This window comes from Apodemus sylvaticus, chromosome 6 (assembly GCF_947179515.1).
Source record: "Apodemus sylvaticus chromosome 6, mApoSyl1.1, whole genome shotgun sequence".
NCBI lineage: Eukaryota > Metazoa > Chordata > Mammalia > Rodentia > Muridae > Apodemus > Apodemus sylvaticus.
The window spans coordinates 34,752,924-34,779,669 of record NC_067477.1 but is presented as its reverse complement, the minus strand read 5'-3'; the positions used below and the strand labels follow the sequence as shown (position 1 = coordinate 34,779,669).

The following is a 26,746-nucleotide window of genomic DNA, read 5'->3' as shown; positions in this document are numbered from 1 at the left end:
TTGTCATCAGTCTACATTTTTGGTGGCTGGGTGGCTTACCCCGAGGTACACAGAACACACTGTAGAAACACAGCTTCTGTACCCACGAGCTGATGGATGTCCCAGTTAACAGGTGAGCCAGGGTTGCTTGGCCTCCTCGGGCCTGAGTGAACCAAGGATCTCTGCGTTGCCCAGACACTGTTTAAAGGTGAGCATCCCTTTGTGTCAGGAGATAGTCACTTGTCACTGTTTCAAGTCACTGGCGAGGGACAATGAACTCTACTTTCTTTTGGAAGTACTGCACAGGATGAGGCCAATGCTTTCTAAGGACTTGCAGCAACTGAGATATTATAGATGTTAAAAAATACAATGGACAGGTCACACATTCACTTGAGTGCACACACACACAGACTCATGCACACACATAGACATTTGCATAGACACATAGACACACAGACACATGCACATACCCCCCCCCCTCACAGGCCACATGCACATGGGGCATCCCACAACATGCATGCGTGCATGCAAAGCACCACTTGCTTCAACCTTCAGGAAGCACTTCAGTAGTAGTGTGCGCATATGCGCGCGCGCACACACACACACACACACACACACACTCACACACACTTACAAACTGTGGCTTAAGTTTTTCTCTTGATCTGAAAAACCCCTCGATTTTCATCTTAATCATTGCAAATTTAATTTCAGGACGCAGCACTGTGTATCACCCAGCTTCTAATTACATAAGTAATCTGAACAGGGGAAATTGAATGTGAAGAATTATTAAGTAGTGGAAGATGACTAACCCCTAAAAGGGATCCAGTGAGATTCTAGTAGTGTAATAGTAAATACACACAACAGCTACTCCTGGAGTGGAGCAGAGGGGCAGAGGATAAGGCTGGGCCTGCTGGCTCAGCTAAGTTCTTGCTATCTTGGGCAGCCTGCTGGCTGCTGGAAGGACTCCTTAGTAGATATGATCACAAGCTACTCTGTAGGAACAGAGTTTTGGGTGCTCAGCCATTGTGCTTCCCAGAAGGGCCGACAGGGGGCAGAGTACGGACTGCTGCTGATCTTTGAGCTCCCGGAGTGAGTGTCTGCCCCTGCTGGCTGCTCATCTCTGCTGAATACCAGAACCTTTAAGGGTGACACTTGACACTGGCATCTTTTAGTCCTCGTAGAATCCCCCTGCTGCCCAAACCTGATACCTAGCCTTGGCATCAAAGAAGCAGTGGGCCCATAGCCGAGAGGCCGTGGAAATGGTCCGGCTTACAGGGGTTTGGCTTACTAAGGTTTTTTTACCTTTAGGGGCAGGGGAAATGGCCCAGTTGGTATAGTGCCTGCTGTGCATGTGGGGATCTGAGTTTGGATTCCTGTCACCTACATACAATTAGGTGTGGTGGTGTGCATCTGCAAGTACAGCTTTGGGGGAGTCTGGAGACAGGTGGACGGTCCCTGGAGCTCACTGGCCGGCCAGCCTGCATGGCCCAGCTTCAGTAAGAACCTGTCTCGAAGTGGGTTGGAGAGTGACTGAGGAGGACCCTGATGTCAGCCACTGCCCTTCACAGGTGCTCACATGAGCTGAGGTGTTTGTCCAGGGTAGTTTTTTTTTCTTTTCTTTTTTAAAAAAAATATTTATTTATTATTATATGTAAGTACACTGTAGCTGTCTTCAGACACCAGAAGAGAACATCAGATCTCTTTACGGATGGTTGTGAGCCACCATGTGGGTACTGAGATTTGAACTCGTGACCTTTGGAAGAGCAGTCAGTGCTCTTACCTGCTGAGTCATCTCTCCAGCCCCAATAGTTTTACTCCTAGACTGAGCACACCATCTGAGAACTGCAGCTTCTCCTTAGCCAGCTATGGCCCCTGCTCTTCCCAGTTGCACGTGTCCTCCTACTGCCTGGCACTGGCCGGCTTTGTTCTGCTTCCTGTTCTTTGTCATCTGGGGTTGAAGCTACCCTCGTGGATGCTAGACAGCTGTTCTACTTCTGAACTGCATTCCTGCTTTCCCCTTCTTAAGGCAATTCCCCCGCCTCCGAACTCTAACTCCTCTGGGGTCACTCTCCAATTTAGGATTAACTTCTTTCTCACTGTTTCCTGCTAGAGGAAACAGCTACCGTTGGTGACTCTCAGACCCTGTCTGCATCAAGGCTTGAGGACTTCACTGCGGGTGGAGCTGTAGAAACACAGGTTTCCTCTAGCCTGGGTTGTGATGGGTATCAGAATCATTCACCGGGGTTAGAAATGGCTAGGTCCCTGTGGGCCTGAAGACAGTCCAGGGCTGGGACTTGTGTATCTAGGACCACAGTGTTGTTGTTTTTTTTTTTTTAAATTTTTAACATTTTTATTTACTATGTGTCTCAGTGTTTGGCTGCATGTGTGGATGTGCACCCTGTGTGTGCCAGGTGCCATGGAGGTCAGAAGAGGGCCCTGGACCCCCTGGAACCTGAGCCCAGATGGTTGTGATGTGCCATGTGGGTGCTAGGAACCAAATCAAGGCCTCTGCAAGAGCAGCCTTGCCCTTAACCGCTGAGTCATCTCTCCAGAGCCCCAGTGTTCTCTTATTCACTAAGGCAGTGGTTCTCAGCCCTCCTGGTGCTGTGACCTTTAGTACAGTTCCTCAGGTTGTGGTGACCCTCAACTCTAAGATTACTTTCGTTGCTACTTTATAACTGTAATTTTGCTCCCGTTACACATCATAATGTAAATCTCTGTGCTGATGGTCTTAGGTGACCCCTGTGAAACCTTTCGGTTGAGAACTGTTGATCTAAAGCAACAGCTTGCCGTGTGGCTCCCCTGGCAACTAATTATCCGGGAAGACATGTCTTCACCCTTGTTAACTCTTCTCATGGCTTTATTGTCAATTATATTGTTATTCTTGTCATCGGAGAGTGTAAGTTCATCCTCACTCCTTCGTTACTTCATTGGTAGAAGCAGGTCGCACACTGGGACTCATTGTTTCCTAAATTATATATAAGGTGCATCTTTCCTTAGAAGCTGTCCATCCTACAAGGCAGGCCCTACCTCATCCCAAGACCCTTAGCTGGGCTGGGCTGAGGACTCAGGAGGACCAGCGTGGTTGCATGTGGGGGCTCCTCTCAGCTCTATTAGAACAGAGTGCCATCAGTGGGTAAATGAAGGCTCCCATCATTGACAACCTGCCCAGCAGCCTGCTCCTGTGAGGGAATAAGGCCCTAGATTCAGTGTTTTGTGTAGCCTTCCATCAGGGATTCATTTCTATTTTCTAAATAAGACAACTGACTTTCTTATCTTTGGAGGTATCAACTCTGCCTCCCTGAACTACTTTGAGGATTAAAAAAAATATGATATGTATGAATAGCTATTATTATTTACTATTATTACTGTTATCATCCTGTCAGTTGGTAGTGTTGCAAACAAACTTAAAGTGTTAGTTAGATGGTCGAGGAGTAGGTGGCAAAAGTGATAGCTCGGCATACCCTTGAATGAGTCAGTATATTAGTCCTGGGTAATGGCTGTGAATACTCACTGGTGGGGAGTGAGGCTCCAACCAGTCGAGCTTTGATGGGACGAGGGGAGCTGGAGGCTCCAGGCTGTGTGCAGAGCCTGGGCTCAGTGTGGGCTTAGAATTGACTGCACTGAGGACCAGGAGAACGTTAAAGTAAAAGATGAAAAAAGACGGTGTGTGTATACATGTGTGTGTGGTGTGTGTGTAGATGTACATGTGTGTGTATGTGTTGTGCGTATATGTACATGTATATTTGTATGTGTATGTGTGTGTATATGTTATGTGTATATGTACATATTTGTGTATTTGTGTGTGTATGTGTATGGTGTATGTGTGTGTGGTGTGTGTGTGTACATGCATGTGTATATGTGTGGTGTGTGTAGTACGTGTGTATACATGTGGGTGTGGGTGTGGTGTGTGTATGTATGTGATAAATGTGTACATTTGTGTGTGTATGTGTGACATGTGTATGTGTGTGTGTGGTGTGTGTATGTGTGTGATATGTGTGTATGTGCGTGTGTATATGTGTGGTTCATGTATATGTACATGTGTGTATATTTGTGTATGCACATGTGTATATGTTCTGTGTATTTGTACATGTGTATATGTGTGTGGTGTATGTGTGTATGTGTACATGTGTATATGTGTGTGTGAGTGTGTGGTATGTGCATATGTATGTTATATGTGTGAACATGTGTGTATATGTGTGGTGTATGTGTATATACATGTGTGTGTATTGTGTGTATTTGTGTATGCATGTGTGTGTGTGTGTGTGTGTGTGATGTGTACCTGCTGCCCTGGGCACTGGGGAGCAACCCAAGGTGTTTGAGCAGAGAGCAGGAGAATGGTATGCAGCCTAGGGAACACGTCGTACTCACTCCTCTGGCTTGCCTGTCTCCTGCAGGTCCATCTCCGCTCTGCCAGGCGTCTCTGTGAGCTCTGCTGTGCCAACCGGGGCACCTTCATCAAGGTGGGCCAGCACCTGGGGGCGCTGGACTACCTGCTGCCGGAAGAGTACACCAGCACGCTGAAGGTGCTGCACAGTCAGGCCCCACAGAGCAGCATGCAAGAGGTCCGGCAGGTCATCCGAGAAGACCTGGGCAAGGAGGTACCTTGTTACTGTGGAGCAGGGAGGGACCAGATTGAAAATGAGCCTTTATAGAAGGCTCCAGCAGAGTTGTTGCTGCCTGGGCCTAGGGTCCATCACTGATGCACAATCAAATGTCTCAGCAACACTCAGTGCTGAACCAGAAGCTAGAAGGAGCTTCAGACTATTACTAAAAAATACTAGCTGAAATATGACATGTCTGTATTCAACAGTGTTGGCTGGTAACCTAAGAGGATTCAGCCACTTCAATCTAATTCTGTCTGTCAGCCCCTGGGGGTTTACTACATGCTGTTAACTATTGTGTGCTCCACTGTCACAGTTGGTCCTCACAGTAAGTGTGAGGTGAGAACTATTACTGACTCCATTTTGTGGCTGAGGGATAGAGGGCAGTATGCTGCGCTAGGATGGCATCTGAAAGGTTCTGGTAGACACTTACACAGACTGTTTGATCTCCCAGGGATGGGAAGTTTACTCTCAACTGCCACCCACGGTGCAAGGTGCTCTCTTCTTTTGATGGTTGTTTCTGGTGACTCCTGCTGGGCATGATGTCAAGGCCTTTAATCCCAGCTCTTAGGAAATGGAAGCAGGTGGATCTTTGTGAGTTCGAGGCCAGCCTAGTCTACATAGTGAGTTCCAGGACAGCGTAAGTCTTGGATGCACACCTGCACGCTCCACCTGGTCCCCACCACCCACCTGGTTCAGGACTGCTCCAGCATGGGAGGGGGCCTGGTGGCTCTGGAGGCACAGTCTTGGACCTAACACAAGTTATGTGCTCTCGTCACCTCACCTTTTTCTGTAAAATGAGGAAGACCACGGTGTCCACCTTACATGGCACGAAGACTATAGAGTAGAAAGAGAGCCAACGGAGGCTGGCGTCCCGTGCTCTGCCCATCCGTTCTCACCGTGCACCCCTAGCCCTCAGCGCCTGTGTGGTCTTGGTGCCTGTTCTGCATGGAATGCCTTTTACTGTGGTCACTGTCTGCCAAGTGACTCTAGGCTACTTATCCCTCAGTCCATCCATCTAGCAGATGCCTGTCAGAGAGCTAGGGTCTGTTCCCGTATACACTGCCGCTGTCCTGGAAAGTCCTAGACCTCCCTAGACCGTCTGAATCAGTCCTACACAACTCGGCCCCCTCCAAGTGTTGCATTGTAGCTTGATTGGCATCAGGCCATTCTATTGCCAATCAGCAAACCTTTAGGGATGAAGACCCTGGCAGTCCATTTCCTCTGGATGGGAAGCACTCGAAAGAATATAAGGTGTAACCTAGGAGCCAGTGTTTGCTGAAGGGACAAATGACCTTTCTTAGGTTAGTTTTTTTGTTTGTTTGTTTGTTTTCTTTTTGACTGTGGAGCTGGTAGTAAGCATCCAGCACCCAGCTGAAGAGATCTTGCGTATTAGCAATGGCTTGGCCTACAGAGAGGCTCGTGACTGTGGGGGTGGGGCGATCAGGCACTGATGCCTCCAACTGCCTTGCTCTGAGGACCATTTCATCCAGGAGTGAAAGGCAGATTGCCTAGGGCTGGAGTCAGGGAGAAGGCTGGAGGCTGGGAGGATCAGGGCTTGGACAGAGCAGCCCTGGGCAGCAGGACCGGAGCTGGTCCTGGTGCTAGAATGCAGGCCTTTGCTTCTGGCTGAGACTGTTATGTTGGCCTCTGGCCTCCAGCAGTGTGAGAATCACCCCCACCCCCTTCCCAAGCTAAAATGAAACAAGTCACTGTAATAATAGTGCTGAGCACATGACTGCTGGCATGTGGTAACTCAGCAGGGGTGGATTTTGGTGGTGGTGGGGGAGATTATGGGGCAAGAGCAGGTCAGTGGCTCCTTCTAGATCAGGCCAGGGCAGAAGGAGGTGAGAAGTCAGAGTGTCCTCAGTCACGGTGGCCCCCAGCTGGCTGCAGTGTGTTCGGGATTGGGAGATGTCTCCTGCAGATTCGTGGTGTCTTCTCCAGCCTCCTCCAGCTGAGCAGGCTTAAGCCTGGTGGCTGTGTGGCCACTGTCCCTCCTGAGACAGTGATGCTTTGGTCTAGGTTCTAGTCCCCATGGGCTGTCCCTCCCTTCTGGTTCTTACCACAGGCTCCAAAGGTACCCAGTCAGAGTCTCCTCCCCACCCTACCCCAGGAAAGTGCGCTTGTTCTCTGGAGACACACTTTGTCATCTGTGGGTGGAGGGGAGGGGCGGGGCTGTGTGGGAGGCAGGGTAGGGGAGTGTGGGGGTGTGAGGGCGGAGGAAGTCACTCACTCTGCATACCCTCCTCCCCCAGCCCCTCCCGTGAACTGCTTGAGAAGAACTCTCTCTTTAAGGACAGTGTTGATGAACTGTGGGAGTTCCTGCCTCCTGCAGCAGCGGGCTCCATCCCTGGTCTCCAGGATGTAACCAGAAGAAGCTGAATATTGAACAGTCACCATTTTCTTAGCTCTCTTGTCCTTGGCTAGGTTTTAAGGTCATCCCAAGTTCAAAGACTGTGTCCCTGTGCCTGCTTCCCAGGCCCCAGGCAGGGGTAGGCAGGAGCTGCAGCTTACCAGGCTGCTTGGTCCTGGTGGCTTAGTTAGTATGTTTCTTTAGCATCTACAGAGTCCCTGAGAGGCCATTCTGTATTCAAACCTTTTCCTGTTCCCGGTTGCTGGGGCTGGCCTGAGAGGGTGTCCCCATTATAGGAATGGGCTATAAGACAGAGACACCATCATTCCTGGACTCTTTGCCTCATGATTACACTTGGCTCCAGGTGAGTTCCTGCTCCTGGACATTCGGTGGTACCACAATATAGAGAAAAAGGTCACTGAAGGTCTTCATCTTTGCGTAGGGACTGGCTCAGAAGAGTCCCAGGGGCCACTTGGCTAAGTGAAGGGCAGCAGAAAATAATCGGAGGAGACCCAAGATCTGGGCCCAAAAGAGACCGAGACATTTTCTGCTGTCTCAGAAGTGACCTTGTTCTGGACTGAGTTGAGGATCTCAGCTGTTTTCCTATTGCTAGGGCCCAAATGCAGTACCACCTATGGCCAGCAGATGGCACCTAAGTTTACAAGTCAGGGATAAGAGTTGGAGCCCTGGCCCTTTCCTCACAAGAGGTGTCCTGAAGGGTGAGATTCAGGCTCTGTTTATTCTTGGGCGTGGTCCAAGGAGACAGGACGGATATTCGCCATGAATGGGGCAGGTACAGGCCTGAGTCATGAGGCAGTTGACTGTTGCTGACGTTTGAGTAATTGTCCTCTAAAGGTCTTTGTTTTAAAAGGCTTGGACTTTGGAGTCATGGCATCTACCTGTAGTAGCAGGGGCCCACTGGGAGGTGTTAGGCCGCTGAGAACTGTAATAGTTACTCTTCTTATTGCTGTGGTAAATATGCGGTAAGAGGCACTTAAGGAAGGAGGGGTTTATTTGCCTCTCGTCCTGAGGGTGAAGTGTGGCAGTGTGTCCGAGGCTGTCACAATGCACCTGTCACCGGAAGCAGAGGACAATGAACACCACTGATTAGCTCTGTCTCCTTTTATTCAGTATGGGATCCTAGCCTGCCACATGCTTTGAAGGTGTGTCTTCTTACCTCAATTAACCCAATGCAGAGAATTCTTTATAGACACTCGGAGCAGGTTAATTTCTGTGACATTTCTGATAACCATTACATTGATTGCTAAGATTGGCCATCACAGGTGCCCTTGAAGGGATTTATTAGCCTCTTCCTGTCTCTCTTAGCTTCCTGGTTATGAAGCAAGCCTTCTGCCCCCACCCCACCGCTCTCAGTCTTTGGTCTCATGCACGAGTCCTCTGAAGAACGTGAGCCCATCCTCCAGTTCTAACAACCTGTGACTTGGAGGCTCAGCACCTGTTCCTTCCTCTTCCTTCTTCTTCTTGCTTGTAGAAACAACTGGAATATGTGGGAACAGGAGCAGGTTTTAGACCCTGATGTGGCCAGTTACAGCTTGACCTCATTCGAGACCCTATGGTGGTGTGAGATAGGTTGATCAAGGTAGTGCCTGGCCACAGGAGAGTCTGAGGGGTTTGCAGGAGAGAAAGAGATCTCATTCAAGCAAATGGAGACTTTCTGAAGCGTGTGGCATGTGCCCCAGGTTCTTCAAAGATGAGCGGGATTAGAGTAGTTGCCGTAGGAGGAAGGGCACCCTGGGGCTGACGTGGGTTCAGCAGAGGTGTAGTGGCAGGAGAGGCAGAAGCTGGGGGGTGGCTGAGCTTTGTTGACTAGACTGTAGTGTTTAGGAGCTGAGGCCAAGTTCTGAAAGGCATGCAGTTGTCTTTTCAGATGTGAGTCTGAAGGAGGTGGGTGGACTGGAGAGGAGACAGGGCAAGGGAGCTGAAGAGGCTGACACAGAGACACTGGAGAATGGAAGCATGAGAGCCCGAGTGGATTGTCTCAGTGATGCAGAGATGTGCTCACCTTTTGATTTGTTTATTTCTCAAGACAGGATTTCTCTACATAGCCCTTGCTGTCCTGGAACTTGCTCTGTAGGCCAGGCTGGCCTTGAACTTACAGAGATCTGCCTTCCTCTCCTTCCTGAGTGCTGGGATTAAAGGCATGCACCATCGTGTCCAGCAGATGTGGCAAGTAAAGTGAACAGAGTTCAGGGGCAGTGGTACTCAGGAAGTGATCATCAGGATTGCCAGCTACCCTGGCACTGCCATCTATAATTGCAGACACACACCTTCACAGGCATGTCCCTCCATGGACACAAGCGAGTCAGGATGTAACATATTTCAACAAATGGTCCAAGCATGTAGACACAGTGTGGACATCCATAATCATAGCTCTCGAGAGGCCAGGGATCATGAACTGGAGGCCAGCCTGGGATATGTGAGTGAGACCAAAATGAAGGAAAAGGAAACAGAGCGAGCAGACGACAAGCCATGGGCAGAGGCTCCTTATTGCCACGGAATACAGTCATGCCAGGCAAGAGTTTCACCTCTGAAATTTTAGGAGACGTTAAAGAGAATGAGGTCACTGGCTACAGTTTAGTCTGGAAACTCTAACCTTCGTGAAGGGAAGCCCTTGTGTGGGTTGTGACCTCTGACACATGTTTATGTAATTTTTTTTTGCCATTGAACTCCCCTACCAGGGGTGTAGGGATATAGAATTGGCTTTATGTTGTTAATAGTTTCTAGGGATGCATGCAATGTGTTTTCATGAGTGCTATATGCTGTAGGGATTTAGTATTCTTTGTGGGACACAAGGCTGGAGTTTCTGTGGAGATTCAGAAGAGATGTGGGGGTGCTGTTATGTACCAAGTACACACACCCATTTCTGTATGAGCTCACAGGTGCATGTGGAGGATGGTTGGTCATGTTTTGTTCTGGGTTGAATCAAAAGTTTAGAAAAGATAGGAAACTCCTGCCCCAAAGATGTCAGCTGCTTGTTCAACATGGTGGTCCTGGCCAGAAAGACAATGCTCTGGGGTGCAAAGACCAGCCAGCACAAAGACAGGAAGGAAGGAAAGGTAGAAGGGATAGCCCGGGCAGGGAGCACAGAACTGTTGCTGGCTCAGGGAAATATTGGTGAGAAACAGGACAAAGTGTCCCCTTTCCTCTAGGCTGTTACCTCTGCCAGGGCTGGGGACAGTCTCATTTCCGTGTCAGTCTGGGTTATCCAGAGAAACTGAACTAATGAGGTGTGATTGTATGTATCTCTGGATGTATGCATGTATATAAATATGTAGAAAGATAGATTTTTTTTATTTTTTTAAATTTTTTTTAAATTTTTTTTTTTTTTTTTGAGACAGGGTTTTTCTGTGTAGCCCTGGCTGTCCTGGAACTCACTCTGTAGACCAGACTGGCCTTGAACTCAGAAATCTACCTGCCTCTGCCTCCCAGAGTGCTGGGATTATAGGCGTGCGCTACCACCACCGGCAGGCGACAGATAGAATTTTTAAAATCTGGATTATGTGATTGTCGAAGCCGACAGGTCCAGAACTGGCAGAGCGGCCGTGCCAGAAGCCTAGCAAGAACCAACACTGTGGCTCAGGTTCAGACGTGAGGGCATCGCTGGCAGATTTCCCTCCTGCTTCAGGGTAGCATCTGAGCACACGAGGCCCACTCACACATGGAGGGCAATCTCTTTTACTAATACATTGGATGTAAATGTCTGTAGTCCCAATACTGTGGGGGTGGAGACAGGAGGATTGAGAGTTAGAGGCTACCCTGGTCTACATGGTGAGGCAATGTCTTAAAACCCAAGGGCTGGGTTTTGGATTTCCTGGGTAGCTCAGTGGAAGAGTGCTTGCCTACCTTTCTCAAGGCTCTGGCTCTGACCTCAGCACCAGGCAAAAGGAAAAAGGGGGAAAATCCACCCATTAGCATTCAGTCTAATATCTGGGCGCAGTGACCCAATCAGGATGGAGCACAGATAAACCACCTCAGTTCTCCCTGTGGCCCTTGAGGGGAAATTAACTCGACACTTGATGTTTGTATTGAACTGAGGGGCAGAAGCCAAACTCCCTGTTGGTTTACTAGTTTTGTGGCCTTGGGCTTCCTTTTTCTGTAGACTCTGGGGGTGAGCTCAGGTGGACTGTTAGACCTCTGTGCTCCAGGGTCCCCAAGGGAGGGGCTAGAAAGGACCCAGGGAGCTGAAGGGGTTTACAGCCCCATGGGAGGAACAACAGTATGAACCAACAACCAGTACTCTTCGGAGCTCCCAGGGACTTAACCACCAACCAAAGAGTACACATGGAGGGACCCATGGCCCCAGCCACATATGTAGCAGAGGATGGCCTGGTGGATATCAATGAAGCGAGAAGCCCTTGGACCCATGAAGGCTCATTGCCCCAGGGTAGGGGAATGCCGGGTCAGGGAAGCAGGAGTGGGTGGGTTAGTGAGCAGGAGGAGGCGGGATGGGATAGGGGGTTTTCAGATGGGAAACAAGGAAAGGGGATAACATTTGAAATGAAAAAAAAAAAAAAGAAAATATCTAATAAAAAAGAACATTGCTCTCCAACTGCCCGTCCTCCGGTTATGCACGGTATTTATTGAGCTCCTCCTGTGCAAGTATTGTGTTAGCCCCCTCCTTAGGGGTGAGGTGGGGTCCTTGCTCCCTCGGGCTCTTGGTCCTGGTTCCCAGTGGGTGTTTTCCCTGGCCTGGCCTGCTGAGGCCAGCCCACCACACTGGCCTGCAGTCACCTACAGGATCTCCTTGTTAGGCTCAGCTGACCTTTGACCTGCTTCTCTGGCCTGAATGCCACCTTTGTTTGTCCTGGCACCTGTCTTGTCTCCCAGATTGTCTCTAAGAAGGCCACCAAGTGAGTGTTCTGGGAATGGAACAGAAGGATCTGGTAGCCGCTCAGCTCAGCTGGTATGAGGAGGTGGGGGAGTGGGGAGGGAGAGCCCCCTCCCCCCAGCTTGTCCTCATCCTGCCTTCCCAGCAGATCTCAATAAAAGAAAAATACATTTATATTAAAAACATAATGAAGAGTAAAAAACATTTTCCCCCAATAATGCCAAACATCAAAAGGAGATTTTTATCAATTATGAGAGAGAAAGATTTTGGCCATAAAATGGTAATTTAATGAGTAGGAGACGGATGGTGGGGAGCATTAATGTCAACCACAATGGATGGCCTGCCATTAGTCACTGGAGGAGAGGCAGGCGAGGTGGTGTCCACACAGCCTGGATGATCCTTTTTTGATGTCCCCAACCCTAGCCCTGTCCTCCTTAATCTGCTCCTCTCTCTGTCAGCTGCATCTTTACTCTGACCATTTTCTAGCTCTGCCCAGGCTCAGCCTGTTGCCCTCTCCCCCACTGCTCAGTCTTGGCTCTGGGAACCTTCCCTCTGATGATTGTAACTTTTTTTCCCCCTCTCATTTTTTCTTGAGACAGGGTCTCACTATGTGGCTCTTGGTATTTAGGGTTTCACCCTGTAGACTAGGCTGGCCTTGAACTCATAGAGATCCACCTCCTTTGTCTCCGAGTGCTGGAACCTCTCAGCCTTGCAGCCTGTTCTGCCCGGGCTGCTCTGGGGCCCCTCTGTCTTCATTGTACTTATTCTACGTGCATGAGTCTTTTACCTACCTGCGTGCAGATGCACCATGTGCATGCCTGGGCCCTCAGCGGTCAGAGGCAGGAGTCAGAGCCCCTGGAATTGGGATACAGATGCTTGAGAGCCACCGTATGGGTTTTGGGAACTGGATCTGGATCCTCTATAAGAGTAGTGAGTGATCTTAACTGCTGAGCTGTCTCCTGCATCTGTCCTGTTTCATTCTGTTCTCATTCCCCTCCCCTACTCCCCCCACCCCGTGTTGGAACCGCCATGTCTAACCATGTCTAGCCTTTTAGCACATCAGCCCTATTCCACGTGGGGTCCTGATGTACAGCTTTCCTATGAAGCTTCCCACTGTGGCTTCCTCGGTCCCCAGTCAGGATCAGTGGCCTTTTTAGGACTTGTAGTTTATCACTTTCCAGTACTGAGTCTTTTATGGTGCCCAACTTAGACTTGGTATACAGTAGGTTTTAATAAATGTTCTTCAATGGAATTCTAGAATTGGGTCGCTTCTGTTTTCTTGAAGCCTCCACTGGCTCCCCATGGAGGTTGGATGGATCTTCTTGTGAAGCACATGACTTGGATCCAAGTCCTGTGCTTTGCCTGGTCATCTGGTCTTCTCTGTGCTGGTTTATGGTCTCAGGGTTCCCTTGGGGCGCCACCCTGGGCTTGCATACAGAACCACCTAGCAGAGGAGTGTTGGGTGAGCGGAGATTCTGACTGACTTGGAATTGGAGTTTTGCTTGAGTTCCAGGTGCTCTGTGCTATCCTGGGTATCATCTTTCTAGCCTTGGTTTCCTTGTCTGTAGTCAGGAGTGATCAAAGAGCCTGTATTAATACAGGCTGTGGTAAGGACTGGAAGATATAAGCCATATTGAAATGTCTCTGCCTGGGCAGCGATGTCTTAGGTAAGCCCTCAGTAGCACAGACAGGAGCAGAACTTAACAGAATGAGGAAGCATCTACATAGAAAATAGTCAGCAGATTGAAGAGACCACCTGCAGAGTGGGAGGAAATATCTGCAAGCTGTCTCTTCAGCAAAGGATTATTATCCATGGTTTATCAGAAACAGAACAAAAAATTCCCACACACACTTCAATAGAACACTATGATTTACAAAAGTTAAGTATGATGGCATATTCCCTCAGTCCCAGCACTAGGGAGGCAGAGGCAGGAGGATCTTTATGAATTTCAGGCCATCCTGGTCTACAGAGTGAGTTCTAGGCCAACCAGTGAGACACTGTCTCAAAACAACAAGACAAAAAAACGACAAGAAACAGGTAGATGTTCTAAAAAGAAGACATATATGTGGCTAATAAGTATTTGAAGAAAACACTCAGTATTGTTAATCAGGTCACGTGCACTGAGAGTGGAGGTGCACACCTGTAAGCTCGGCAGAAGGCTGAGACAAGAGGAGTCCTGCAAGTTGGAGTCTAGCCTGAGACACACAGTGAGTTCAAGAGTAGCCTGGGATATACAGCAGAAACTGTCTCAACCCTTTCAACCTCTTCACAGCCAGCCTCTTGAAAATGAGATATCTCACACCAATTAATATGCTCTGTTGGCATATTTGTTTGTTCTACCTCTACCTCCCAACCCTCATTCCATCCTAATCCCTTCCAACCTCCCACACTATGTAAGAGAGGAAGAAGGTTATCAGGAAGGGGACATAGACCACTTAGGCTACTTCCTGATGATTAGGGATGATGGGGTCTTTGGGGACAGTCCAATCTTCATTGTCAGGATATCTTCAACTTCTTCTTGTCAAACCACAGCAACAACCACCAGGAGTAGCAGGGGGAGGGAGCAGCCTCCATAGGTCTTCGGGGCTCTCCCATTTGTACCCTCTCCAGAGTTCCCAGAATGAAACTATCTATAGCTAGAGAAAATCATGCCCCTGCTAGTGCACCAGGCAAATCATAATCACCTGCTGTGAAGCAGCCTCTTATCCCACACCTGAGATTAAAACAAAAACATATTCACATAAATAACTGAGTTTTTAAAGAAACCAGAACTTACTACATGGCTCTTAGCAAAAAGACAAAAATAAAGGGAACTGAGAATTTTACATACTTTTTTTTTTCTTTTTCCTTTTGAGATAGGCTCTCAGGGCTGGGTAGCCCTGGTTTGCCTGGAATGAGCTATGTAGACTAGACTTCCTTGTTCTCCCAGATTCTGGGATTGATTATTGGTGTGCACCACCTCTCCCTGCCTCTCTTGCACCTTCTGATCTACTGTGTAAACCGTGCAGAGGTTCATCAGGAAGTTTGGATCAGACTACCTTATGATTCAGTAGTCGGTAGTATTGGGTCCATCTCTAAAGTATTCATCTTGCAAAGAGACATCTGTATTGTCATACAGTATTCATGGTAGCTAAAACATGGGAGTTCTTATCTAATGCCCAAAAGAATGTTGTATGTAGGCATGAGAAAAGATTATGTAGTAAGAAAAAAAGAATGAAACTTTATTTGCAACAATATATCATTTTGAGATCACTGTGTTGGGTGAAATGAGCCAGACACTGAAGGGCAAATGCTGGCGTGCTTTCTTTCATATGTGGAAGCTTAAGAAGTTCATCACCTACAAGCAGTCACCAGGGCTTGAGAAGGGTAGGATATGGAGAGAGTGGCCAGAGGGTGTGGAGTTACAGTTTCATAGGCAGAAAAGCCGCAGTGTTCCCTGGGAGAGTGACTACTATTCCCAGTACCATACCGTGTATTTCAGAATAGAAGAGAAGATTTAAAATGTTCTCACCCTAGAGAAGCGATGACTGTTCCGGGTGACAGATACACTGACTGTTGTGATTTGAGCATTACCTGTTGTTTGTGTGTATCAAAATGTCATCTCTGCACCCTCATAACTATGCACAATTAGTACTTGTCAATTAAATAAAAGGACATAACCATCTGGAGCACAGGGCTTGCTGTAGAGTAGATGCCAGGAACTGTCAGCTGTGCTTCTGATGGATCTAGCCCTCAGATCATGTGCAGGAGGATCCTGGTTCCTGGGTCTTCCTGGGCTGTGACAAACAGCTCTTTTCTTTCATCCTGCTTGTCCGTAAGCCAGTGTGCTAGGCAGAAGCAACACATCAGAACCTTGACTGATAGGTCATAAAGGTTGTGTTAGTTTGGGTTTCTATCGTTATGAAGAGACAACATGACCAACTCTTATAAAGGAAAACATTTAATCAGGGGCTGGCTTACAGTTCAGAGGTTTGGTTCATTATCATCATAGCAGGAGGCATGGTGGCATGCAGGCAGACATGGTACTGGAGAGGGAGCTGAGAGTTCTTCATCCAAAAGGAGGAGACAGTGAGCCACTAGACCTGGCTTGAGCTTCTGAAACCTCAAAGCCCACCCCCAGTGACACACTGACTCCAACAAGGGCACACCTCATAGTGCCACTCCCTATGAGCCTATGGATGCCATTTTCTTTCAAACCATCACAAGGGTTTAGAAACCTTCTGGTTCAACTCTGCATATCCTAAGTGAGGAAACTTGCCTGGAGTGGGATATCCAGGTGGTAGAAAGGACAGTTGACCCCATATGTCCCTACTCTTGTCTTGTGGTTCTTCCTCCTGGACTGTAATGGCCTAGGGTAAAAGTTTAGTGCCTCATGGGAGGCTGGTCTTGAGCAGTAAGGCTGGACCCCAAGAACTAAGAAGCCTCCACTCCTCCCTTGATACCTTGTGCTCTCTTGTGGACTTTGAAGAAAAAATATTTCCATAACCCATCCCTTGAGGTCACAGAATCCTGTGTTTAGGGACCGGCATCTGTCCTGTGCTGGATGATCACGGGCCTTCTCCTCTCACTGCATGGCCTGGTCTGAGAAGAGGCATCTCTGTTGTTTTGTAAGAGCTTCAGTAACTGACTGCTCAGGCAGGGGCCTTGAAAAGTTAGGCCCACTCTCTCCTGGTTCCAGAGGCTAGAGGTTGGTCTGGGCCCAAGCCACCTCTGCCCAGTTGCAGGATTTGGGGAGGAGCAGCCTTTCTCATCCAGCTCCTGCCCAATCTGCTGCGGCCAATCCCTGGTGTTGGTTTGCACTTGCATAGCCTGAACCTCTAACGCTGTCACTTGGCCTTTTTATAAGGATACTCGTCACTAGACTGCTGGTCCGCCTTGCTGTAGTATGACCTCGGCTAGCTTAACTAATTGCAATGCAAGGGTCTGGAGAGGGGCAGAGGTGGGTGATGGCACAGTCTTCCAGAACTCTCCTCTCTCCTCTCACCTCTCACCTCCCCTCTGCAAGTCTTACAGTTTGCTCCAGGACCAGCTGCCCCCGGCCTTGTCTTCTCAGCTTTGCCCCAGGAAAGAAGAACCCCCCCTCCCCATTGTTTCATTTTGTAGCATTACTGATCAGGACTCAACTTGGCCTAGCCGGGTGTCATACAGGGTTCAACAGTGTTCTTCTCTGTATTCGTTACCTTTTTGTAGCTCTGACAGAGTACCTGACAGGAGCAGTTTAAGGCTTGCAGCTTATGGGTGTAGCTAACCATGGAGGAAGCCACAGGCGTGTGAGGCAGCCGACCACCTTGCACCTGCAGTTAAGAACCGGAGTGAGACAAATGTCCGTGCTCAACTTGTTTTCTCCTTGTTATTCTGCTCAAGACCTCATCCCTTGAAGAGGTGCTGTCCAGTTAGGGTGAACCTTCTTACCTCAATTAACTCAGTCCAAACACTCAATCAGACACAACCAGGTTTGTGTCCTAAGTCATTCTAGAGCCTGTCAAAGCGATATACATTCATACCTCTTGGCTAAAAAACAAAGACCTGAGATGTTAGTAGCCATAAGTTAAAAACTAAATCAGAGAGAGAGGGGGCTGGGCAGGAAAGAGGGAAGGGGGAGGAAGAAGGAAGAAGCAGAGAGAGAAGAGAGGGTGAGTATGAGTTGTCAACAAGGCATGGATGTGTGCAGCCTGGGACTGATCTGACGATGGCTGAGCCAACATGGAGAGACTGAGAGAAAGGACCTGCGCAGTAGAGTGGGGCAAGGTTGGTCTTCCTTCCTCCTGCCAACCCTAGATCTCAGAGTGTGAGTGTCACCAGCTGGTAGAGGACAGATGGTGTGGTCATTCTGACAGCTGTCCCTGAGCCCCCAGAACTGTCAGAAGGGCTGCAGCATCCCCGTCTCCTCTCAGAACAGAGCCTGCAGCCACCCTCCCTCTATCACTAGAAGGGGGATGGTCCTGCAGGCTGCTGGGGCGAGGCCATTGCTGGCGATTGTCCCTGATGTCTTCTTGTCTCCTCATGAGCCACAAATGGCCTTGTTGATGGTGATGGTTTAAGAAGAGATGGCTGGAGGTGGGGCTTAGGCTCTTCCAGTGAACATAGCTGCCAGCACGGACCGAGTGCTCGCGGCATGGTGGGTGCTCATCTTAGTGGGCGCTCCTGGAAGGGGACTCCAGGACAAGTTTGGTGGAAACTCTCATGGGTTGCGCTGTGGACAGTGGTCATGTGCTAAGGGAAGAGAAGCAAATTCTTATGACTCTATTCTCTTAAACCAGCTGCCGTTGTGGGCAGAGGAGACTTCGTCCTGTGGAGTGACTGGGAGATGGTGCCACACACCCAGGGCAAGGGCAGACAGAGTTTTGGGTGTTTTCAAGATTTATTTTATTTTATGTATACGAGTACACTGTTGCTATATTCAGACACACCAGCAGAGGGCAACGGATCCCATTACAGATGGTTGTGAGCCACCATGTGGTTGCTGGGAATTGAACTCAGAACCTCTAAAAGAGCAGTTAGTGCTCTTAACCACTGAGCCATCTCTCCAGCCCCAGACACAGATTCTAATGCTCTAACTTCCTAACCTCCTTACACATGGCTGCCCTGGGAGCTGCTAGTTCCCAAGACTATAGTGAAGATGCTCTTGTGAAAGGGACCGTGGGAAGGGGCGGATCCAGGGAGCCGTGGGGCTGGTGCCTTGTGGTTTAATTCTCTTGGCTGCCCTGTGAGGGGGGATCCATCAGTTCAGAGAGGTCGAGTCATGAGTCTGAGGAGAATCTTGGTTCTTAAACTCCAACATCCTTTGGCTTCCCATAAGGAGTTCTGTGCTTTTGACAAAGGTCCCTGCCCTGGTAGGATAATGCTTTCCTGCGATTCTAAGAAGGAAGTGGGCAGCAGGAGGAGGGAGCCCTGCTGCTGCTACTGTTGCTATTTATTAAGTGCTTCTTCTGTCTGAAATGGACCCTGGGTATTTTCAAGCATGTGGCTTCATTAGTCCCAGAGCAGCTCAGCAAGGTATGCGTATGGGGCGCCTTACCCCAGCCTTCCTAGGTGTGGAAAGTACATTCAATGTAGAGACATCGGACGACCAAGGATCCCACAGCAGCGAGTGAGCCAGGATGGATAGAAAGGCTTGGTTGACTGCCCCTAAGAGGGGATGGGCCTGCTGCAAGGCCACGCTGAGGAGCCGGTGAGGCTGGCCTGAGCCAGCACCCAGGCTGCCCCTGATGCTCTTCTCCTTGCTCTGATCTCACCTGGTTCGGCCATCTTGCCTGTAATGTAATGCCAGGCTGCCCTTGCGTGATTGATTACCTCAAGAACCAGTCAGCTGATGGCTAAGTAGAGGCCTCAGGAAGTACAAGGACAGGTGGTCAGGCTCCTGTGTGCTCCTCTGGAGAAGTGGCTGTCCCGTGCTTGCAAGCTGTGGTTGTAGGGGAGGGGCGTTATCTCTTTTTGAAGAGCCTCCCCCCCCATCATTGTTTCTCCCTACTGGCTGTCTACTTGATGCTGCCCTTGGGCTCTGCACGTCTGGCTGATTTATGTTCACCACTGAAACAATAATGTTTAATCTGGAAAGGGCTAATCAATTTTTTATGCTGATTATGAATCAGCCAGGTGGGCTTCATTCTGTGCTTCATTCATAGAGCTTTAGGAACCAGTCCATGGCCTAGTGTGGGCCTCTGTGGGCATATAAGCTAGGGAGGCCCAGCTTCAGGGAGAATGCCTCCTTGGGCCCATATCTCTTGGGAAGAAAATGTGTGGGGCCTGTGTATATAAATGCATGTGTGTGTACATTCATACATATACATATATGTGTGCACATGTATATGTGTGCACATGCATTTGTGCATGTATATTTACATGCATACTCGAATGTAGGCACCATGTGCATATGTGTATAGGTGTGTGTATGTGTAAATGTACACACATGCAGATATTTATATGTGTACATGTGCATTGCATATGTGTGTGTGTTTGTGTGAGTGCGTCTCTGGCCAAGGAGGTGGCCTGACTCTAGATGGAGAGCCAGACTTTGGAGTGCATGTGTATTTGCATAGGTGCATACATTCATGTGTCAGCTTATGTGCCTGTGTGCACACATCTTTAACCAGAGGTATAGATTGAATCTAGGTAGAGTTCTAGGCCTGTGCATATATGCTCATTGACTGTGTGCATATATATGTTGTTGTGTGTAGGTTTCCTGCTATGGACCTTGGGCATAGTCTGGAAATTGTAAATTGGAAGGAAAGGGTTACAGTGCCATGGAATTCAAAAGGTCATCAAGTCTTTTAACACTCTCCTTTGTAATTTAGGACTCAAGACCAAAAACTGCAATGTGGCTTCCTGAAGTTACCTGCTTTGACAGTGTGGGTCTCCTTTCACTCATTTCCTCCAGCGACTGCGCATGCTTGCGTGGTCATGTGCATGAGTGGGAGCCAGCGTAGGGCACTTCATGAACCGCTGGGGTTGACTACTCCTTTTGACTTCACAGCTATCCTGACGTCTCTGAGAGCTGGTACTTCAGAGAACACGACATGCCGCAGTGTAAGGCTGGCTTAGAATGAAAGAGAGCTGTGCTTTCAGGGCTTCTGGATTCACAGGAGCATGTGGAGAGGGTGATCTAGAGCTCTCGGGAGGGGCCAGTGCAAAGTGGAGAGAGGAGACTGAGCAGGAAGGCTTTTGAGCACCTGTCCACAGGTGGTGGCCTGAGCTGGCTGACAACTGAGGCAGGACAGGGTGACACCTTGGAGGGGTCTCCCCAGGAAGGTGTGTGAATCTTGAGAGTAGGGAGGATGGTGTCTCTAAGTCTGTGTAGCTCAAGCGTCCAAGGCTGGCTCACTGGGGTTTGTCATCTCCATGAGGGCCTTCCATTGCCGGCTTTATGCACCTCCTGACTTCGCCACTGGCCATAGAACTTTTGTTTTATGGCCCCGTGTTGTACAATTGACAAGCTTCCATGAGGGAGGATCATTTTTTGGTTATGGGGAATGAAATATAGATTGAATCTAGGTAGAGTTCTCGGCCTGCGTATACATGCTCATTGACTGTGTGCATATATATGTTGTTGTGTGTAGGTTTCCTGCTATGGACCTTGCATAGGTGTCGCAAGGAGAAGCACACAGTGTTCTGGATAATGAGTTCAGGGTTACAGGCTGGCCTGTCAGAGGAAGTGGTTTGGAAGTTGTGGTCCTAGGGTAGTTAAGGGAGAGAAGGTGTAAATGTCAGAGGCCTCAAGGCATAAAGAATCTGGTCAGGGACAAGGAGGAGTTGGTGACTGCACTCAGTGGACTGCTGGAGAAGGGAGCTGGGTGTGTTAAGGGGATCTGAGCTTGGCAGCCATTCATCAGCCCCGTGAAGAGCACAGCATGGTCTGTTGTGTAGTAGCTGGTGACGGAACTATCTGGAGGACCAGTTAAGTGTCTCTCATGGTCATCCAGGCAAGAGGTGCTATGGGTAAGACCATGGCCGGGGAGTAGGAGCGGATGGGTAGGCATATTTGGAGACTGAATTAACTGGGGGGTGGGGTGGGTGCGCAGGAGAGGGAAGTGCCAGGATCCACCTTCAGGGTTCAGACATGGACGGTGGGAACCCCAGTACTGACTTCAGTGCTGAAAGGACTATATAAGACAGTGTCAGCTGGACACCTGAGGAGGAGTAGGTCTTCTATATTATTGGGATTTGCAATAGTTTCCCATCTGTAGAATAGAAACCAGTAGTGAGGGTCAGAGTGGCCTTGGGCTCAGGTAGGAGTGATGCTGAAGAGGGAGGGGTCGGAGGAGAGTGCAGTGCTTGCCTTGCAAGTATGAGGATCTGAGTTCAACCCCAGAATCGGGGAAATAGTGAGGTGTAGTGCACTTGTTATCCCAGCACCACGGAGGCAGAGACCGGCATAACACAGGAGCTCCCTGGCCAGCCTGTGTAGTCTACTTGGTGAGTGTCAGGCCAGTGACAGACTCTGTCTCAGAAAAGTTGGACGATGCCTGAGCAATGACACCCAAGGTTCTCCTCTGGACTATGCAGGGCTATGTGCAAACGTACGCCTGTGCATCTGTATGCATGACCTGTGCAGGCACTAAGGCTGAACAGACCGTGGTGTCTTGAGTCTAGATATTTAAGTTGAAATAACACTTTAGCATGCTGGTGGCTGGTGCCACGTGCTTGGGGGTGTTTCTCTGTAGTCAGGTGTGTAGAAGGAGAGGTTCATTGCAACAGCTGGAGATCCTGCCTGTCAGGCTACAGTCATGTGACAGAAGACTTTTGGGAGCTGTGTAACTTCCCTTAGGGCCAGAGGTTGGTGAGGGCTGGTTACCTGAACTGCACAGAAGCAGGCCTCCTGATGGGACAGGTGCTGCTGAAGTGCTGTGGGCGTGGCCTTGGCCCAGGGCCTGGAAAAGCCAGCTGAAGAAACAACTGGAAGCAGAAGCATGGAAGTGGGCTGGTCCTCCCCGTCCGTCATCACCTGGTGCGGGAGTCAAGAAAGCTCTGGCATCCTTTCCAGGATCCCTATTATGAGATTCTTGTTTGTCCCACATTGCCTTGGGACTGTCCCCAGCTTTCTGGCACACATTTACCCTGGGGAAATGGGACCAAAGGCTAAGACGTCTTTATACCTTAAGGTTGCTCGTATGGTGCGCCAGGGTCAGAGGACATCGCAAATGGCCTGCTTAAGACTCTTGCTGCTGCTGTGACAAACAAGTCCGCATGTTTAGTGGTCTCAGTCAACACCTGCTTATTGTGTTTCTGTTTTACAGGGGAGGAATCTTAAAATTAAGATGTTGGCCAAGGCACATTCTCTTCTTTCTTGGCCTTTTGTAGCCTTTAGAAGCTGGCTGAGTGTCTTGGTTTATGGCCTCTTCTAGTGAAAGAGTAGCACCGTCAAATCCCTATCTCAGCCTCTCAGCTCTGTTCTTCTCTTTGTCCCTGATCCTTATGCACCCCTCCCCCCTTTTTCATTTATTTCCTTTTTGCTTCAGTGCTAGGTATTAAATCTAGGGCCTCATGTATGCTGGGTAAACCCTCTGCTACTAGGTTAAATTCTCATGCATGTGCATGTGCGTACATGTGTGGAGGTCAGAGGACAATTTATGGAAGTTTCTCTCCTTTCAACATGTGGGACCTGGAAATTTCAATTATACCAGGCTTAGCATGCACCTTTTCCTACTGAGCAGTTGTGACATTGGGGCTTGGATGCTTCAGGAGCTCAGACTTACACAGTCTCTTCTGCCATGTAAGATCACATTACAGCTTCTGTGATGGGAACATAGACCATTTTTTTTTCTGCCTGCCCTAAGTCCAGAAAGCCTGTATTTTGACTCTCATAGGTCATATGCTCTTTGCCACAGTGGCTCAACTCTGTCTGGCACGAGGGGAGCTGTGCAGATGTATGAGTGGGCGTGCCAGTAGCGGGTTGGCAGGGAGATCACCCACCCTACAGCTGTTTTGCATGCATGTGTGTATGTGTGTGCTCTTCTGTGTGTGGTGTGTATGTGTGTGTACATATAGACATGCATGTGGAGGCCAAAGGTCGACATTAGGTGTCTTCATCTATTGCTCTCCACTTTTTTTGTTTTTTTGTTTTGTTTTGTTTTTTTGTTTTTGTTTTTTGTTTTTTCGAGACAGGGTTTCTCTGTATAGCCCTGGCTGTCCTGGATCTCACTCTGTAGACCAAACCAGGCTGGCCTTGAACTCAGAAATCCGCCTGCCTCTGCCTCCCAAGCACTGGGTTTAAAGGCATGCGCTACCACTGCCCGGCACCTTTTTGTTTTTTAAAGACATAGTTTCTCTGTGTAGCTGTGGCTGGCCTGGAACTCTATAGACCAGGGTAGAGACACTTGCTTCTGCCTCCTGAGTGCTGGGATCAGAGGTGTGCACCACCACAGTGGGTTCCCACCTGGGTTTTTTTTTTTTTTTTTTTGTTGTTGTTGTTTTTTGAGACAGGCTCTCTCACTGAACAGCTGATTTGCTTAGGATGGCTGGCTGACGGACTACAGCACCAGGGTTACGGGCATATGCGGTTGCCCAGCTTTTTCCCTAGGTGCTGGGGATCCAACCTGCCGTCCTTTTGCTTGAGAAAACACAGTGCCCATGGGTTGCCTTCCCGCCCGTAGCTGGAGCAAGTTCTCTTGCCTTGCAGCTTTGGTAGGTGAGTTTCCCTTCCTTTTAAATTCCTTGGCACTGCATCTTCTTCACATGGAGAAGTGAGTCCAGAAAACTTTTTGCTGCACGCATGTTCTAGACTCGCTTGCTCTGGGCTTTGAGGTATAGCAACATAGCTTAGGTGTGCTGCCACTGCCCAAAGCTCAGGAAGCCTGTCCCAACAGCAAACGAGCACTGAGGGAAGCAAACACTCTACCTCTTCATATTGTACCCTGTCTCTCAGTTTGAGCCTGGATGTCTGAAGGGGATTGGAGAAGGCCTGTGGGCTTGGCGAAGCTGAGCCTGCTAGGTTTCAGAGCTCATGAGCTGCACAGAGCCCTGGGCTTGCTCTCTTGTGGCGACGGCTATGGAAGAGGGCCCTTCTCTGTGGCGAGGGGCCAGGCAGCCCAAGGTGCTCTGGACTCTGTATTGGGAGTGACTCGTATCAGATCCTTGGCTCGGTCTAGGCCCTTGCTTAGCTTCTTTCTCTCTGTTAGCAACCTAGCTGACTCCTCAGTTGTCAGGTCTTACCTTGGCGGTTTTGTCAGAGACCCTCTCCACCCATGCCCATGTTCTGTTCACTGTGCACCCTCTCTCTGTCCCTCTTCCTTCTCCGTGCTCAGGAGGACCAGCCATTGCTCTCCTCATTTGCAACAAACTGTGAATTTCCTATCTGCTCACACTTCCCTTACATTCTGCTAGTGACTCCAGAAGATGCTGACTGGACTCATGCTGTACTTACTTCCCCTTAAGTCCCCAGTGACAACCACAGTGACCTACACTTGGTAGTCTCTTAGGAAATTCTTGTTGTATATGTAAAAGAGTAATGACTTCTGGTGAATGTGTTGTCCTCTGTAAAATGGGGTTGACAATAGCTCCTCTAACCTCCAGGAAACGTGGATAGTTAGGTAAAAGTGCTTTGAGGACACCAGACATTATGCAAATAAAACTCGTTGCCTGTGGTTGATTTGAACATCCCGTTCCTGAGAAGCTAAAGTTCTCCTGATGTTCCCTTGGCCATACCTAGGTTCAGAATCAAGGAGGTGGAAAGGCCTTCTGTGTGCCAGCTGGCATTGGAAGGCGGAAAGTTCCAGACTTCTGGTCCTGTGTATCTCACTCCAGTGGAGTGAGAGCACTTCTCCTGTCTTGGTGACTGCAGCTTCAAGAGTGGCTCATTCCTATGCTCTGATCACCCAGGGGACACCTGCTCAGGCTGTGCCCTGGCTGGGGTGGGGAAGGGGGCTCGATCTCATAATCTTCTCTATCTAGGATCTCTAATCTCTTGTCTCAGAGACCTCTGTCATAGGCAGGAGAATACTCCCCCCCCCCAAAAGGCTGTAGGAGTTATCACGATGGAGGAAGTTGAAGGATTAGATTTATGACAGGCAATGGTGGATTATGAAGAATAATTTATCAAATGTCAGTGCCTGCAGCCTACAATATACAGAAGGTTTGCTTAAGCTGAAGAGATCTGATTGGACTGCCCCTCCCCCACCACTAATGAATGACAGCTCTAATGGGATGGCTTCCCGGGCTGGCCAGCCACACTGGGTATTTATCTGCTTTTTATTAATCTATATTAATATGAAAACTCCCTAGAGTCCCTCCAGCCATAGTTCACAAGATACTCAGTGCCAAGGAGGCTCCCATGGCTACCTAGAAGGTGCTGTGGTCACTTTGGGGAGGTCTTTGAGCAACTTCGTCAGGGAGAAGGACCTAAATCCCATTTCCACGATGAGTACAGGGAACCTAATCTCAGCTTTACACACTCACTAGAAAGTGCATAACGGACTGAGCACAGTCCTCAGTCAGGCACTTGGGATGGGGTGCTGGGGATGAGGAAGACTGAGGGGAGGAAGGAGGAGGGGGATGTGCATCCATGGCCACTGTTCTCAGGGAGGCCACGGGAGCGCCGAGATACACCCTGGAGGTCTGTCTGAAGAGGTGGCAGTGAGGGGTATATGAGGGATATACACCTTTCGGGTGGAGGGGATGTCATATGTGGAGACCTATAGGGGCCAGGGAGGTATCATGCGGGTCTAAGACAGTCTTGTGGTTGGGACACAGGCAGGAGGCTGGAAAGAGAAGCAGAGATGCGCAGCGCTGGTGGGTCTGCTCGGGATCCACCATAGGCTCCTGGTGAGGTGATTTACACAGAGAGAAGTGGCACCGTCTGGTCGTGATTGTGGCGGAGGAGAGATCAGAGGAGACGGGAGTCTAACTGGGTGAGCTGGTTAGGAGGCCAGCTCTGGGGAGATGAAGAAAGTGCCTTAGAACATGACTGGGCAGGATGGAGTTGAGCATCTCTGTCCATGTTCTACATGATACCACTGTGTCCCGTGGCTGGAACCATTGTGCAGGCATGTCCTCTCTGCTCTTCCTGCACCTGTTGGCAGCCTGGGGGGGGGCATTCTATACCCTCTATGGCTATAACCTAAGATTCTGCTGCTGGTCCCTCATTTCCTTCCAGTTCAGTGATGGCAGTAGCTAAGCGTTCTGCAGAACTGACAAGGTCATCCTTAGAACCCAGAGATAGCATGCCACGTGTTCTCTGAAGGCCCTGTTGCTCAGGCTGTTCTTGCTGTCGGGATTTCCTTAGAAATGGTAGTGACTGTGAGTGGGAAGCTGAAGGTGGGGATGTCTTACCTTGAATGCAGAAGTGGAAAGGGAGAGAGAGGGATGCTATGTCTTCTTGGTCACCCAGGCTCCGTGGGGCCATACTGGAGATCTTCTTGCCTTAGCTCACCAGGTGTAGCCTTCAGGATTAGGAGACATAGTGAATGCAGATGTGTTATCTGCTGTAGAAAACACTAAAGCACAGATGTGTTCTTCAAAGAGGT

General features: G+C 49.2%; 1 protein-coding gene across 3 annotated transcripts in view; it reads left to right on the top strand.

Annotated features, from left to right (window-relative positions):
- The window catches only part of Adck1 (aarF domain containing kinase 1), a 96,968-nt gene that overhangs the window by 31,180 nt on the left and 39,042 nt on the right, over nucleotides 1-26,746 (top strand). For all 3 annotated transcript variants that reach the window (XM_052185317.1, XM_052185318.1, XM_052185319.1), the window contains exon 4: nucleotides 4,377-4,580. In XM_052185317.1, the coding sequence (XP_052041277.1) occupies nucleotides 4,377-4,580 (204 nt within the window). The remainder of the gene's footprint in view (nucleotides 1-4,376; nucleotides 4,581-26,746) is intronic.